This window comes from Silurus meridionalis, chromosome 25 (assembly GCF_014805685.1).
Source record: "Silurus meridionalis isolate SWU-2019-XX chromosome 25, ASM1480568v1, whole genome shotgun sequence".
In the NCBI taxonomy this organism is placed as follows: domain Eukaryota; kingdom Metazoa; phylum Chordata; class Actinopteri; order Siluriformes; family Siluridae; genus Silurus; species Silurus meridionalis.
In genome coordinates this window covers 17,572,202-17,587,500 of record NC_060908.1, presented here as the reverse complement: position 1 = coordinate 17,587,500, position 15,299 = coordinate 17,572,202, and the positions used below count along the sequence as shown (strand labels likewise).

General features: G+C 48.1%; 1 protein-coding gene across 2 annotated transcripts in view; it reads left to right on the top strand.

Moving 5' to 3' along the window:
• Nucleotides 1-692: 692 nt before the first annotated feature.
• The window catches only part of stag2a (stromal antigen 2a), a 31,391-nt gene continuing 16,784 nt past the window's right edge, over nt 693-15,299 (top strand). Inside the window, exons 1-7 of one of the 2 annotated variants that reach the window (XM_046838650.1) lie at nt 693-911; nt 2,349-2,464; nt 14,105-14,183; nt 14,293-14,409; nt 14,512-14,608; nt 14,779-14,855; nt 14,992-15,196. In XM_046838650.1, the coding sequence (XP_046694606.1) occupies nt 2,421-2,464; nt 14,105-14,183; nt 14,293-14,409; nt 14,512-14,608; nt 14,779-14,855; nt 14,992-15,196 (619 nt within the window). In that variant the 5' untranslated portion in view covers nt 693-911; nt 2,349-2,420. Of the gene's footprint in view, nt 912-2,345; nt 2,465-14,104; nt 14,184-14,292; nt 14,410-14,511; nt 14,609-14,778; nt 14,856-14,991; nt 15,197-15,299 lie in introns of both variants that reach the window. The other variant, XM_046838648.1, reaches the window with a different exon arrangement.

The window sequence follows — 15,299 nt, the reverse complement described above, 5'->3', positions numbered from 1 at the left end:
CTGTAGTGTAGTTTACTGAATTTGGGTGTAGTTTACTGTGGAGTAGTTTACTGCAGTGGAGTTAAGTTTAGTTTGCTGTAGTTTACCGCATGTTTAGTGTAGTTTACTGTGGTGAAGTTTACTGCAGTTGAGTGTAGTTTACTGTGTTGTGGTGTAGTTTACTGCGGTTAAGTGAAGTTTACTGTAGTGTAGTATACTAGGGTTGAGTAAAGTTTTCCGTTGTGTGGTGTAGTCTACTGTGGTGTGGTGTAGTTTGCTGCAGTTAAGTCTTGTTTACTGTAGTGTAGTGTAGTTTACTTTAGTTAAGTATATTTTATGGTAATGTGGAGCAGTTTGGTGAGTCTAGTTTATTTTAGTGTGATGGAGTTTTGCTGTAGTTGATTGTAGTTTACTGTAGTGTGGTGTGGTTGTTTGTAGTTGAGTATAGTTTACTGTAGTATGGTGTAGTTTGTTGTGGGTGGGTCTCGTTTGCTGTAGTGTGGTGTAGTTTGTTGTAGGTGAGTGTAGTTTGCTGTTGATGAGTGTAGTTTACTGTAGTGTGGTGTAGTTTGTTGTAGGTGAGTGTAGTTTGCTGTTCTGTAGTTGACTGTAATTTACTGTGGTGCATTGTAGTTTATTGTAGTGTGGTGTAGTTTACTGTAGTGTCGTATAGCAGTGGTTTGGGACGCGGCCCGAGTTCCTTCCCGGCTGCTGCAGTTCTGTCTCTGGGCGGCAGGTGGCGCAGGAGTACGAGTTCGCTGCAGCCCCAGCGGTGAAAACACGGAGCATTAGCCCAGTAGCGTAATAAACCCGTGTGCTTTAGTCAGTATTCATGTAAACTTGTCTTATGATCGGTGTATTTAGGTTTTCTCCGCTCTACACGGACCGGAACTGCAGCTGACGGAGCGGATCTGCTCCACATCTCCACTCAGGTCAGAGTTACAAAATGGCGGACAGGGGCTTAGCAGCTCGGCTTTTATTACTGTTAATATTATTATAACGGTTATTATTATATTATTGTATACAGTACAGCCCGGTTCGGTTCCCCTACAGGCCGCGGTGCTGATCCGCTTTCTCCCAGCTCTGGGACCGGAACACACTCACCTCATTAAGCCTTCAGTTTAGCTTCTCCTTTAGCCGCCTAGCACTGAGCAGTGTAGCCTGTTAGCCAGTTAGCTTGTGTTGCAGGTTAACTTCACCACTAGCCGAGGCTAACACTGCTAACACGTATTAATGATCACTTCACAATAATAACACAATTGTGTAGTTACACTTCTCTGTGTTCACTATGCACTGAGAGACACTACACAGTTACCCACTGTGTTTATTAGCCGCTAGCTAAGATGGAGGACAGCGCGAGGAGCAGTGTTTACGGAAGAGACTTACATTCTCACTGTCACACACACACACACACACACTCACTGTAACACACTCTCACACACTCACTGTAACATACACACACATACTCTTTCACATACTCTCTCACACTCTCACTGTAACACACAAATACACACACTTACTCTCTCACTTACTGTCTCACATTCTCACTGTAACACACAGACACTCTCACTGTCTTACACACACACCTACTGTCTCACACACTCACTGTAACACACACTCTCACTGTAACACACACACTCACTGTAATACACACACTCTCACTGTAACACATACACACACTTACTCTCACACTTACTCTCACGGTAACACACACTCTTACTGTAACACACACTCACTGTAACACACACACTCACTGTAACACAGACACACACTTACTCTCTTACACACTCTCACTGTAATAAACACACACACTTATTCTCTCACACTTACGCTCACACTCTGTAACACACACTCTCACTGTAATACACACACACTCTCTCACACACACTGTCTCACACTCACTGTAACACACACACTGTCTCACACTCACTGTAACACACACACACTTAGTCTCTCACACACACTGTCTCACACTCACTGTAACACACACACACTTAGTCTCTCACACACACTGTCTCACACACTCACTGTAACACACACACTCTCTCACACACACTGTAACACACACACACTGTCTCACACTCACTGTAACACACACACACTTAGTCTCTCACACACACTGTCTCACACACTCACTGTAACACACACACACTTACTCTCTCACACACACTGTCTCACACACTCACTGTAACACACACACTTTCTGGTAGTTTTCACTCATCCACCGTCTGTATTACAGTAGTGTGTAGATTTATACAAACAATGTGGGAGGTTTTTGACAGACTGGCATCCACTCACTGTAACCTAGTACTGTGTGTGGGTGTGTGTGGGTGTGGGTGTGTGTGGGTGTGTGTGTGTTTACACAGTAGTTGTTCTTCATTGGTTCTCCTGCAGTGAGGACAGGCTTCCATTAACACCTGCAAACAGAAGATGCTGCAGAAATGATAGCAGCTCACGAGTTACACACCGACTACACCTTCTCTCAGTAAGAACACACGCACACCGACTACACCTTCTCTCAGTAAGAACGCGCACACCGACTACACCTTCTCTCAGTAAGAACACACACGCACACCGACTACACCTTCTCTCAGTAAGAACACACACAACACCGACTACACCTTCTCTCAGTAAGAACACACGCACACCGACTACACCTTCTCTCAGTAAGAACACACACACACGCACACCGACTACACCTTCTCTCAGTAAGAACACACACACACCGACTACACCTTCTCTCAGTAAGAACACACACAACACCGACTACACCTTCTCTCAGTAAGAACACACAACACCGACTACACCTTCTCTCAGTAAGAACACACACGCACACCGACTACACCTTCTCTCAGTAAGAACACACACACGCACACCGACTACACCTTCTCTCAGTAAGAACACACACACGCACACCGACTACACCTTCTCTCAGTAAGAACACACACACACCACCGACTACACCTTCTCTCAGTAAGAACGCACACCAACACCGACTACACCTTCTCTCAGTAACACACACACTTCTCTCAGTAAGAACACACACCAACACCGACTACACCTTCTCTCAGTAAGAACACACGCACACGCACACCGACTACACCTTCTCTCAGTAAGAACACACACCAACACCGACTACACCTTCTCTCAGTAAGAACACACACACACCGACTACACCTTCTCTCAGTAAGAACACACGCACACCGACTACACCTTCTCTCAGTAAGAACACACACACACACCGACTACACCTTCTCTCAGTAAGAACACACACCAACACCGACTACACCTTCTCTCAGTAAGAACACACACACACACCGACTACACCTTCTCTCAGTAAGAACACACACACGCACCGACTACACCTTCTCTCAGTAAGAACACACACGCACACCGACCACACCTTCTCTCAGTAAGAACACACCACACACCGACTACACCTTCTCTCAGTAAGAACACACACACGCACACCGACTACACCTTCTCTCAGTAAGAACACACACACACGCACACCGACTACACCTTCTCTCAGTAAGAACACACACGCACACCGACTACACCTTCTCTCAGTAAGAACACACGCACCGACTACACCTTCTCAGTAAGAACACACCGACTACACCTTCTCTCAGTAAGAACACACACACACGCACACCGACTACACCTTCTCTCAGTAAGAACACACACACACACACCGACTACACACCTTCTCTCAGTAAGAACACACACGCACACCGACTACACCTTCTCTCAGTAAGAACACACGCACACCGACTACACCTTCTCTCAGTAAGAACACACACGCACACCGACTACACCTTCTCTCAGTAAGAACACACACGCACACCGACTACACCTTCTCTCAGTAAGAACACACACACGCACACCGACTACACCTTCTCTCAGTAAGAACACACACGCACACCGACTACACCTTCTCTCAGTAACACACACACACGACTACACCTTCTCTCAGTAAGAACACACACACGCACACCGACTACACCTTCTCTCAGTAAGAACACACACACGCACACCGACTACACCTTCTCTCAGTAAGAACACACACACGCACACCGACTACACCTTCTCTCAGTAAGAACACACAGCACACCGACTACACCTTCTCTCTCAGTAAGAACACACACGCACACCGACTACACCTTCTCTCAGTAAGAACACACAGCACACCGACTACACCTTCTCTCAGTAAGAACACACACACGCACACCGACTACACCTTCTCTCAGTAAGAACACACACACACGCACACCGACTACACCTTCTCTCAGTAAGAACACACACACCACACACCGACTACACCTTCTCTCAGTAAGAACACACACACGCACACCGACTACACCTTCTCTCAGTAAGAACACACACACGCACACCGACTACACCTTCTCTCAGTAAGAACACACACGCACACCGACTACACCTTCTCTCAGTAACACACACACACGACTACACCTTCTCTCAGTAAGAACACACAACACCGACTACACCTTCTCTCAGTAAGAACACACACGCACACCGACTACACCTTCTCTCAGTAACACACACACACACCGACTACACCTTCTCTCAGTAAGAACACACACACGCACACCGACTACACCTTCTCTCAGTAAGAACACACACGCACACACACCGACTACACCTTCTCTCAGTAAGAACACACACACACCGACTACACCTTCTCTCAGTAAGAACACACACACACCGACTACACCTTCTCTCAGTAAGAACACACACACGCACACCGACTACACCTTCTCTCAGTAAGAACACACACACACCGACTACACCTTCTCTCAGTAAGAACACACACGCACACCGACTACACCTTCTCTCAGTAAGAACACACACCACACCGACTACACCTTCTCTCAGTAAGAACACACGCACACCGACTACACCTTCTCTCAGTAAGAACACACAACACCGACTACACCTTCTCTCAGTAACACACACACGCACACCGACTACACCTTCTCTCAGTAAGAACACACACAACACCGACTACACCTTCTCTCAGTAACACACACACCACACCGACTACACCTTCTCTCAGTAAGAACACACACGCACACCGACTACACCTTCTCTCAGTAAGAACACACCGACTACACCTTCTCTCAGTAAGAACACACGCACACCGACTACACCTTCTCTCAGTAAGAACACACACACACGCACCGACTACACCTTCTCTCAGTAAGAACACACACACGCACACCGACTACACCTTCTCTCAGTAAGAACACACACCAACACCGACTACACCTTCTCTCAGTAAGAACACACACACACGCACCGACTACACCTTCTCTCAGTAAGAACACACACACGCACACCGACTACACACCTTCTCTCAGTAAGAACACACACACACCACCGACTACACCTTCTCTCAGTAAGAACACACGCACACCGACTACACCTTCTCTCAGTAAGAACACACGCACCGACTACACCTTCTCTCTCAGTAAGAACACACACGCACACCGACTACACCTTCTCTCAGTAAGAACACACGCACACCGACTACACCTTCTCTCTCAGTAAGACACACACACACGCACGCACACCGACTACACCTTCTCTCAGTAAGAACACACACACGCACACCGACTACACCTTCTCTCAGTAAGAACACACACACGCACACCGACTACACCTTCTCTCAGTAAGAACACACACACGCACACCGACTACACCTTCTCTCAGTAAGAACACACACCGCACACCGACTACACCTTCTCTCAGTAAGAACACACACACGCACCGACTACACCTTCTCTCAGTAAGAACACACACACGCACACCGACTACACCTTCTCTCAGTAAGAACACACACACCGACTACACCTTCTCTCAGTAAGAACACACACGCACACCGACTACACCTTCTCTCAGTAAGAACACACGCACACCGACTACACCTTCTCTCAGTAAGAACACACGCACCGACTACACCTTCTCTCAGTAAGAACACACGCACACCGACTACACCTTCTCTCAGTAAGAACACACGCACACCGACTACACCTTCTCTCAGTAACACACACACGCACGACTACACCTTCTCTCAGTAAGAACACACACGCACACCGACTACACCTTCTCTCAGTAAGAACACACACGCACACCGACTACACCTTCTCTCAGTAAGAACACACACGCACACCGACTACACCTTCTCTCAGTAAGAACACACCACGCACACCGACTACACCTTCTCTCAGTAAGAACACACGCACACCGACTCACACCTTCTCTCAGTAAGAACACACACGCACACCGACTACACCTTCTCTCAGTAAGAACACACACACGCACACCGACTACACCTTCTCTCAGTAAGAACACACACGCACACCGACTACACCTTCTCTCAGTAAGAACACACGCACCGACTACACCTTCTCTCAGTAAGAACACACCGCACACCGACTACACCTTCTCTCAGTAAGAACACACACACCGACTACACCTTCTCTCAGTAAGAACACACACACCACGCACACCGACTACACCTTCTCTCAGTAAGAACACACACGCACACCGACTACACCTTCTCTCAGTAAGAACACACACACGACTACACCTTCTCTCAGTAAGAACACACGCACACCGACTACACCTTCTCTCAGTAAGAACACACACGCACACCGACTACACCTTCTCTCAGTAAGAACACACGCACACCGACTACACCTTCTCTCAGTAAGAACACACGACACCGACTACACCTTCTCTCAGTAAGAACACACACGCACCGACTACACCTTCTCTCAGTAAGAACACACACACCGACTACACCTTCTCTCAGTAAGAACACACACGCACACCGACTACACCTTCTCTCAGTAAGAACACACACACGCACACCGACTACACCTTCTCTCAGTAAGAACACACACACCGACTACACCTTCTCTCAGTAAGAACACACCACACCGACTACACCTTCTCTCAGTAAGAACACACACACGCACACCGACTACACACCTTCTCTCAGTAAGAACACACGCACAACCGACTACACCTTCTCTCAGTAAGAACACACACACGCACACCGACTACACCTTCTCTCAGTAAGAACACACACCACACCGACTACACCTTCTCTCAGTAAGAACACACACACCGACTACACCTTCTCTCAGTAAGAACACACACACGCACACCGACTACACCTTCTCTCAGTAAGAACACACACACACACACACACCGACTACACCTTCTCTCAGTAAGAACACACACACGCACACCGACTACACCTTCTCTCAGTAAGAACACACACACCGACTACACCTTCTCTCAGTAAGAACACACGCACACCGACTACACCTTCTCTCAGTAAGAACACACACACAACACCGACTACACCTTCTCTCAGTAAGAACACACACACACCACACCGACTACACCTTCTCTCAGTAAGAACACACACACGCACCGACTACACCTTCTCTCAGTAAGAACACACACGCACACCGACTACACCTTCTCTCAGTAAGAACACACACACACGCACACCGACTACACCTTCTCTCAGTAAGAACACACACACACGCACACCGACTACACCTTCTCTCAGTAAGAACACACACACACACGCACACCGACTACACCTTCTCTCAGTAAGAACACACACACACGCACACCGACTACACCTTCTCTCAGTAAGAACACACACACGCACACCGACTACACCTTCTCTCAGTAAGAACACACACACGCACACCGACTACACCTTCTCTCAGTAAGAACACACACACGCACACCGACTACACCTTCTCTCAGTAAGAACACACACGCACACCGACTACACCTTCTCTCAGTAAGAACACACGCACACACGCACACCGACTACACCTTCTCTCAGTAAGAACACACACGCACACCGACTACACCTTCTCTCAGTAAGAACACACACGACACCGACTACACCTTCTCTCAGTAAGAACACACACACGACACCGACTACACCTTCTCTCAGTAAGAACACACACGCAACACCGACTACACCTTCTCTCAGTAAGAACACACACACACACCGACTACACCTTCTCTCAGTAAGAACACACACGCACACCGACTACACCTTCTCTCAGTAAGAACACACACGAACACCGACTACACCTTCTCTCAGTAAGAACACACACGCACACCGACTACACCTTCTCAGTAAGAACACACACACAACACCGACTACACCTTCTCTCAGTAAGAACACACGAACACCGACTACACCTTCTCAGTAAGAACACACGCACACCGACTACACCTTCTCTCAGTAAGAACACACGACACCGACTACACCTTCTCTCAGTAAGAACACACACACGCACACCGACTACACCTTCTCTCAGTAAGAACACACAACACCGACTACACCTTCTCTCAGTAAGAACACACACACACGCACACCGACTACACCTTCTCTCAGTAAGAACACACACGCACACCGACTACACCTTCTCTCAGTAAGAACACACACACGCACACCGACTACACCTTCTCTCAGTAAGAACACACACACGCACCGACTACACCTTCTCTCAGTAAGAACACACACGCACACCGACTACACCTTCTCTCAGTAAGAACACACACGCACACCGACTACACCTTCTCTCAGTAAGAACACACGCACACACACCGACTACACCTTCTCTCAGTAAGAACACACACACACGCACACCGACTACACCTTCTCAGTAAGAACACACCACGAACACCGACTACACCTTCTCTCAGTAAGAACACACGCACGACTACACCTTCTCAGTAAGAACACGCACACACCGACTACACCTTCTCTCAGTAAGAACACACACACTACACCTTCTCTCAGTAAGAACACACACGCACACCGACTACACCTTCTCTCAGTAAGAACACACGCACACACCGACTACACACCTTCTCTCAGTAAGAACACACACGCACACCGACTACACCTTCTCTCAGTAAGAACACACACCACACCTTCTCTCAGTAAGAACACGCACACACGCACACCGACTACACCTTCTCTCAGTAAGAACACACACGCACACCGACTACACCTTCTCTCAGTAAGAACACACACACGCACACACCGACTACACCTTCTCTCAGTAAGAACACACGCACCGACTACACCTTCTCTCAGTAAGAACACACACCACCGACTACACCTTCTCTCAGTAAGAACACACACACACGCACCGACTACACCTTCTCTCAGTAAGAACACACACGCACACCGACTACACCTTCTCTCAGTAAGAACACACGCACACCGACTACACCTTCTCTCAGTAAGAACACACGCACACCGACTACACCTTCTCTCAGTAAGAACACACACACACCTTCTCTCAGTAAGAACACACGCACACCGACTACACCTTGTCTCAGTGAGAACACACGCACACCGACTACACCTTCTCTCAGTAAGAACACACGCACACACGCACACCGACTACACCTTCTCTCAGTAAGAACACGCACACACGCACACGACTACACCTTCTCTCAGTAAGAACACACCACGCACACCGACTACACCTTCTCTCAGTAAGAACACACAACACCGACTACACCTTCTCTCAGTAAGAACACACACACGCACACCGACTACACCTTCTCTCAGTAAGAACACACACACGCACACCGACTACACCTTCTCTCAGTAAGAACACACACGCACACCGACTACACCTTCTCTCAGTAAGAACACACACACAACACCGACTACACCTTCTCTCAGTAAGAACACACACGCACACCGACTACACCTTCTCTCAGTAAGAACACACCACACCGACTACACCTTCTCTCAGTAAGAACACACACGCACACCGACTACACCTTCTCTCAGTAAGAACACACCACGCACACCGACTACACCTTCTCTCAGTAAGAACACACGCACACCGACTACACCTTCTCTCAGTAAGAACACACGCACAACCGACTACACCTTCTCTCAGTAAGAACACACGCACACCGACTACACCTTCTCTCAGTAAGAACACACGCACACCGACTACACCTTCTCTCAGTAAGAACACACGCACACACACCGACTACACCTTCTCTCAGTAAGAACACACGCACACGACTACACCTTCTCTCAGTAAGAACACACGCACACCGACTACACCTTCTCTCAGTAAGACACACACACACGCACACCGACTACACCTTCTCTCAGTAAGAACACACACACACGCACCGACTACACCTTCTCTCAGTAAGAACACACCACGAACACCGACTACACCTTCTCTCAGTAAGAACACACAGCACACCGACTACACCTTCTCTCAGTAAGAACACACACGCAACACCGACTACACCTTCTCTCAGTAAGAACACACCGACTACACCTTCTCTCAGTAAGAACACACACACACACACGCACACCGACTACACCTTCTCTCAGTAAGAACACACACGCACGCACACCGACTACACCTTCTCTCAGTAAGAACACACGACACCGACTACACACCTTCTCTCAGTAAGAACACACACACGCACACCGACTACACCTTCTCTCAGTAAGAACACACGAACACCGACTACACCTTCTCTCAGTGAGAACACACACACACACACCGACTACACCTTCTCTCAGTAAGAACACACGCACACCGACTACACCTTCTCTCAGTAAGAACACACACACGCACACCGACTACACCTTCTCTCAGTAAGAACACACGCACACCGACTACACCTTCTCTCAGTAAGAACACACGCACACCGACTACACCTTCTCTCAGTAAGAACACACCACGAACACCGACTACACCTTCTCTCAGTAAGAACACACGCACACCGACTACACCTTGTCTCAGTGAGAACACACGCACACACGCACACCGACTACACCTTCTCTCAGTAAGAACACACGCACACCGACTACACCTTCTCTCAGTAAGAACACACACGAACACCGACTACACCTTCTCTCAGTAAGAACACACACGAACACCGACTACACCTTCTCTCAGTAAGAACACACACGAACACCGACTACACCTTCTCTCAGTGAGAACACACACGCACACCGACTACACCTTCTCTCAGTAAGAACACACGCACACCGACTACACCTTCTCTCAGTAAGAACACACACGTGCGCGCGCACACACCGACTACACCTTCTCTCACTAAGAACACACACGCACACCGACTACACCTTCTCTCAGTAAGAACACACACACACCGACTACACCTTCTCTCAGTAAGAACGCACACCGACTACACCTTCTCTCAGTAAGAACACACACACGCACACCGACTACACCTCTCAGTAAGAACACACGCACACACCGACTACACCTTCTCTCAGTAAGAACACACACACCACACACCGACTACACCTTCTCTCAGTAAGAACACACACGCGCACACCGACTACACCTTCTCTCAGTAAGAACACACATACACACACGCACACCGACTACACCTTCTCTCAGTAAGAACACACATACACACACGCACACCGACTACACCTTCTCTCAGTAAGAACACACACACGCACACCGACTACACCTTCTCTCAGTAAGAACACACACGAACACCGACTACACCTTCTCTCAGTAAGAACACACACGCACACCGACTACACCTTGTCTCAGTGAGAACACACGCACACACCGACTACACCTTCTCTCAGTGAGAACACACGCACCGACTACACCTTCTCTCAGTAAGAACACACGCACACCGACTACACCTTCTCTCAGTAAGAACACACACCGACTACACCTTCTCAGTAAGAACACACACAACACCGACTACACCTTCTCTCAGTAAGAACACACGCACACCGACTACACCTTCTCTCAGTAAGAACACACGCACACGCACACCGACTACACCTTCTCTCAGTAAGAACACGCACACACCGACTACACCTTCTCTCACTAAGAACACACACACACGCACACCGACTACACCTTCTCTCAGTAAGAACACACACACACGCACCGACTACACCTTCTCTCAGTAAGAACGCACACCGACTACACCTTCTCTCAGTAAGAACACACACACACCGACACACCTTCTCTCAGTAAGAACACGCACACACGCACACGACTACACCTTCTCTCAGTAAGAACACACACACCGACTACACCTTCTCTCAGTAAGAACACACACACACGCACACGACTACACCTTCTCTCAGTAAGAACACACATACACACACACACACGACTACACCTTCTCTCAGTAAGAACACACATACACACACGCACACCGACTACACCTTCTCTCAGTAAGAACACACACACGCACACCGACTACACCTTCTCTCAGTAAGAACACACACGAACACCGACTACACCTTCTCTCAGTAAGAACACACACGCACACCGACTACACCTTGTCTCAGTGAGAACACACGCACACCGACTACACCTTCTCTCAGTGAGAACACACGCACACCGACTACACCTTCTCTCAGTAAGAACACACGCACACCGACTACACCTTCTCTCAGTAAGAACACACACACACCGACTACACCTTCTCTCAGTAAGAACACACACGAACACCGACTACACCTTCTCTCAGTAAGAACACACACAACACCGACTACACCTTCTCTCAGTAAGAACACGCACACCGCACACCGACTACACCTTCTCTCAGTAAGAACACACACCGACTACACCTTCTCTCACTAAGAACACACACGCACACCGACTACACCTTCTCTCAGTAAGAACACACACACACGCACCGACTACACCTTCTCTCAGTAAGAACGCACACCGACTACACCTTCTCTCAGTAAGAACACACACACGCACACCGACTACACCTCTCTCAGTAAGAACACACCGCACACCGACTACACCTTCTCTCAGTAAGAACACACACACACACCACACCGACTACACCTTCTCTCAGTAAGAACACACATACACACACACACACCGACTACACCTTCTCTCAGTAAGAACACACACACACGCACACCACTACACCTTCTCTCAGTAAGAACACACACACACACACACACACACACACCAGCTACACCTTCTCTCAGTAAGAACACACACACACACACACACACACACACACCAGCTACACCTTCTCAGTAAGAACACACACACACACACACCCACCAGCTACACCTTCTCTCAGTAAGAACACACACACACCCCAGCTACACCTTCTCTCAGTAAGAATGCGCACACACACACACACACACACACACACACACACACACACACACACCGACTACACCTTCTCTCACTAAGAACACACACACGCACACCGACTACACCTTCTCTCACTAAGAACACACACACGCACACCGACTACACCTTCTCTCACTAAGAACACACACCGACTACACCTTCTCTCACTAAGAACACACGCACCGACTACACCTTCTCTCACTAAGAACACACACACACGCACACCGACTACACCTTCTCTCACTAAGAACACACACACACGCACCGACTACACCTTCTCTCACTAAGAACACACACACACGCACACCGACTACACCTTCTCTCACTAAGAACACACACACCACGCACACCGACTACACCTTCTCTCACTAAGAACACACACACACGCACACCGACTACACCTTCTCTCACTAAGAACACACACACACGCACACCGACTACACCTTCTCTCACTAAGAACACACACACACGCACACCGACTACACCTTCTCTCACTAAGAACACACACACACGCACACCGACTACACCTTCTCTCACTAAGAACACACACACGCACACCGACTACACCTTCTCTCACTAAGAACACACACACACACCGACTACACCTTCTCTCACTAAGAACACACACACGCACACCGACTACACCTTCTCTCACTAAGAACACACACACACGCACACCGACTACACCTTCTCTCACTAAGAACACACACACCGACTACACCTTCTCTCACTAAGAACACACACACGCACACCGACTACACCTTCTCTCACTAAGAACACACACACGCACACCGACTACACCTTCTCTCACTAAGAACACAAACATTTTCTCTCAGCACTACATACACTGTGACTGTGTGTGTGTGTGTGTGTGTGTGTGTGTGTGTGTGTGTGTGTAGTGAAACAGACACTCAGTTCTCTTCAGATACAGATTTGGAGGATCCTGAGGGGCGGAGCCTTAAACCAGGAAAAGGAAAGGTAATGAGATCTAATGTAGACTTTTAGTAGCCAATCAGCTGTCTAAATTACACTCCATTTATTTTAGACATGCAATCCTGTGATTTTGATCTTACACGTGTGTGTGTAGAAGGGGAAGAAGACAGTGGTGCGTGCTCAGAGTCGAGTAAATGGACATCATCAGGAGAATGGAACAGAGAACCTTGCGCTGTTTGAGATCATTAAATTGGGCAAGAGTGCAACACAGGTACACACACACACACACACACACACACACACACACTGTCTAGACCTGCAGTTAAGCTTATAATAAGGAACTAATGTTAATAATTTCTTTTTGTGTGTGTAGTCAGTGGTAGATGACTGGATTGAGGCATATAAGAGTGATCGAGATGCTGCTTTGCTGGACCTCATTAACTTCTTCATACACTGTTCTGGCTGTAAAGGTAGGGGTGTGTGTGTGTGGGCGGGGGGTGTTGGGTGGGGGGGGTGTTACTGTTTGTTTATCTTTTCTTTTGAATTTTTTCTTAAGAAAATACTTTAAATTAATATCAATTAGTTTCACTTTAATTCTGTACACAAACCTAATATTCTTTATAACCTGTGTGTGCTTCAGGTGCTGTGAGTTCAGAAATGTTTCGTCACATGCAGAACTCTGAGATCATCAGAAGAATGACTGAGGAGTTTGATGAGGTGAGAGAGCTGAGAGGGAGAGCCTGAAAATGGAGGGCTGAAGAACCTTTATTCTGTGCAATCTAGAACCTTTGCACAAGGATTCCAGATCTACACCAAGACACACTTGATTAATAGTGTGTGTATGTGTGTATAGGACAGCGGGGACTACCCCCTGACCATGGCAGGTCCTGTGTGGAAGAAGTTCCGTTGGGGTTTCTGTGAGTTTATTGGTGTATTGGTGCGTCAGTGTCAGTACAGCATCATCTATGATGAGTACATGATGGACACCATCATCTCTCTCCTCACCGGCCTGTCTGACTCTCAGGTCCGAGCTTTCAGACACACCTCTACTCTCGCAGGTCAGACACACACACACACACACACACACACACACACACACATCTCCACTCTTGCAGGTCAGAGACACACACACACACATCTACACTCTTGCAGGTCAGAGAC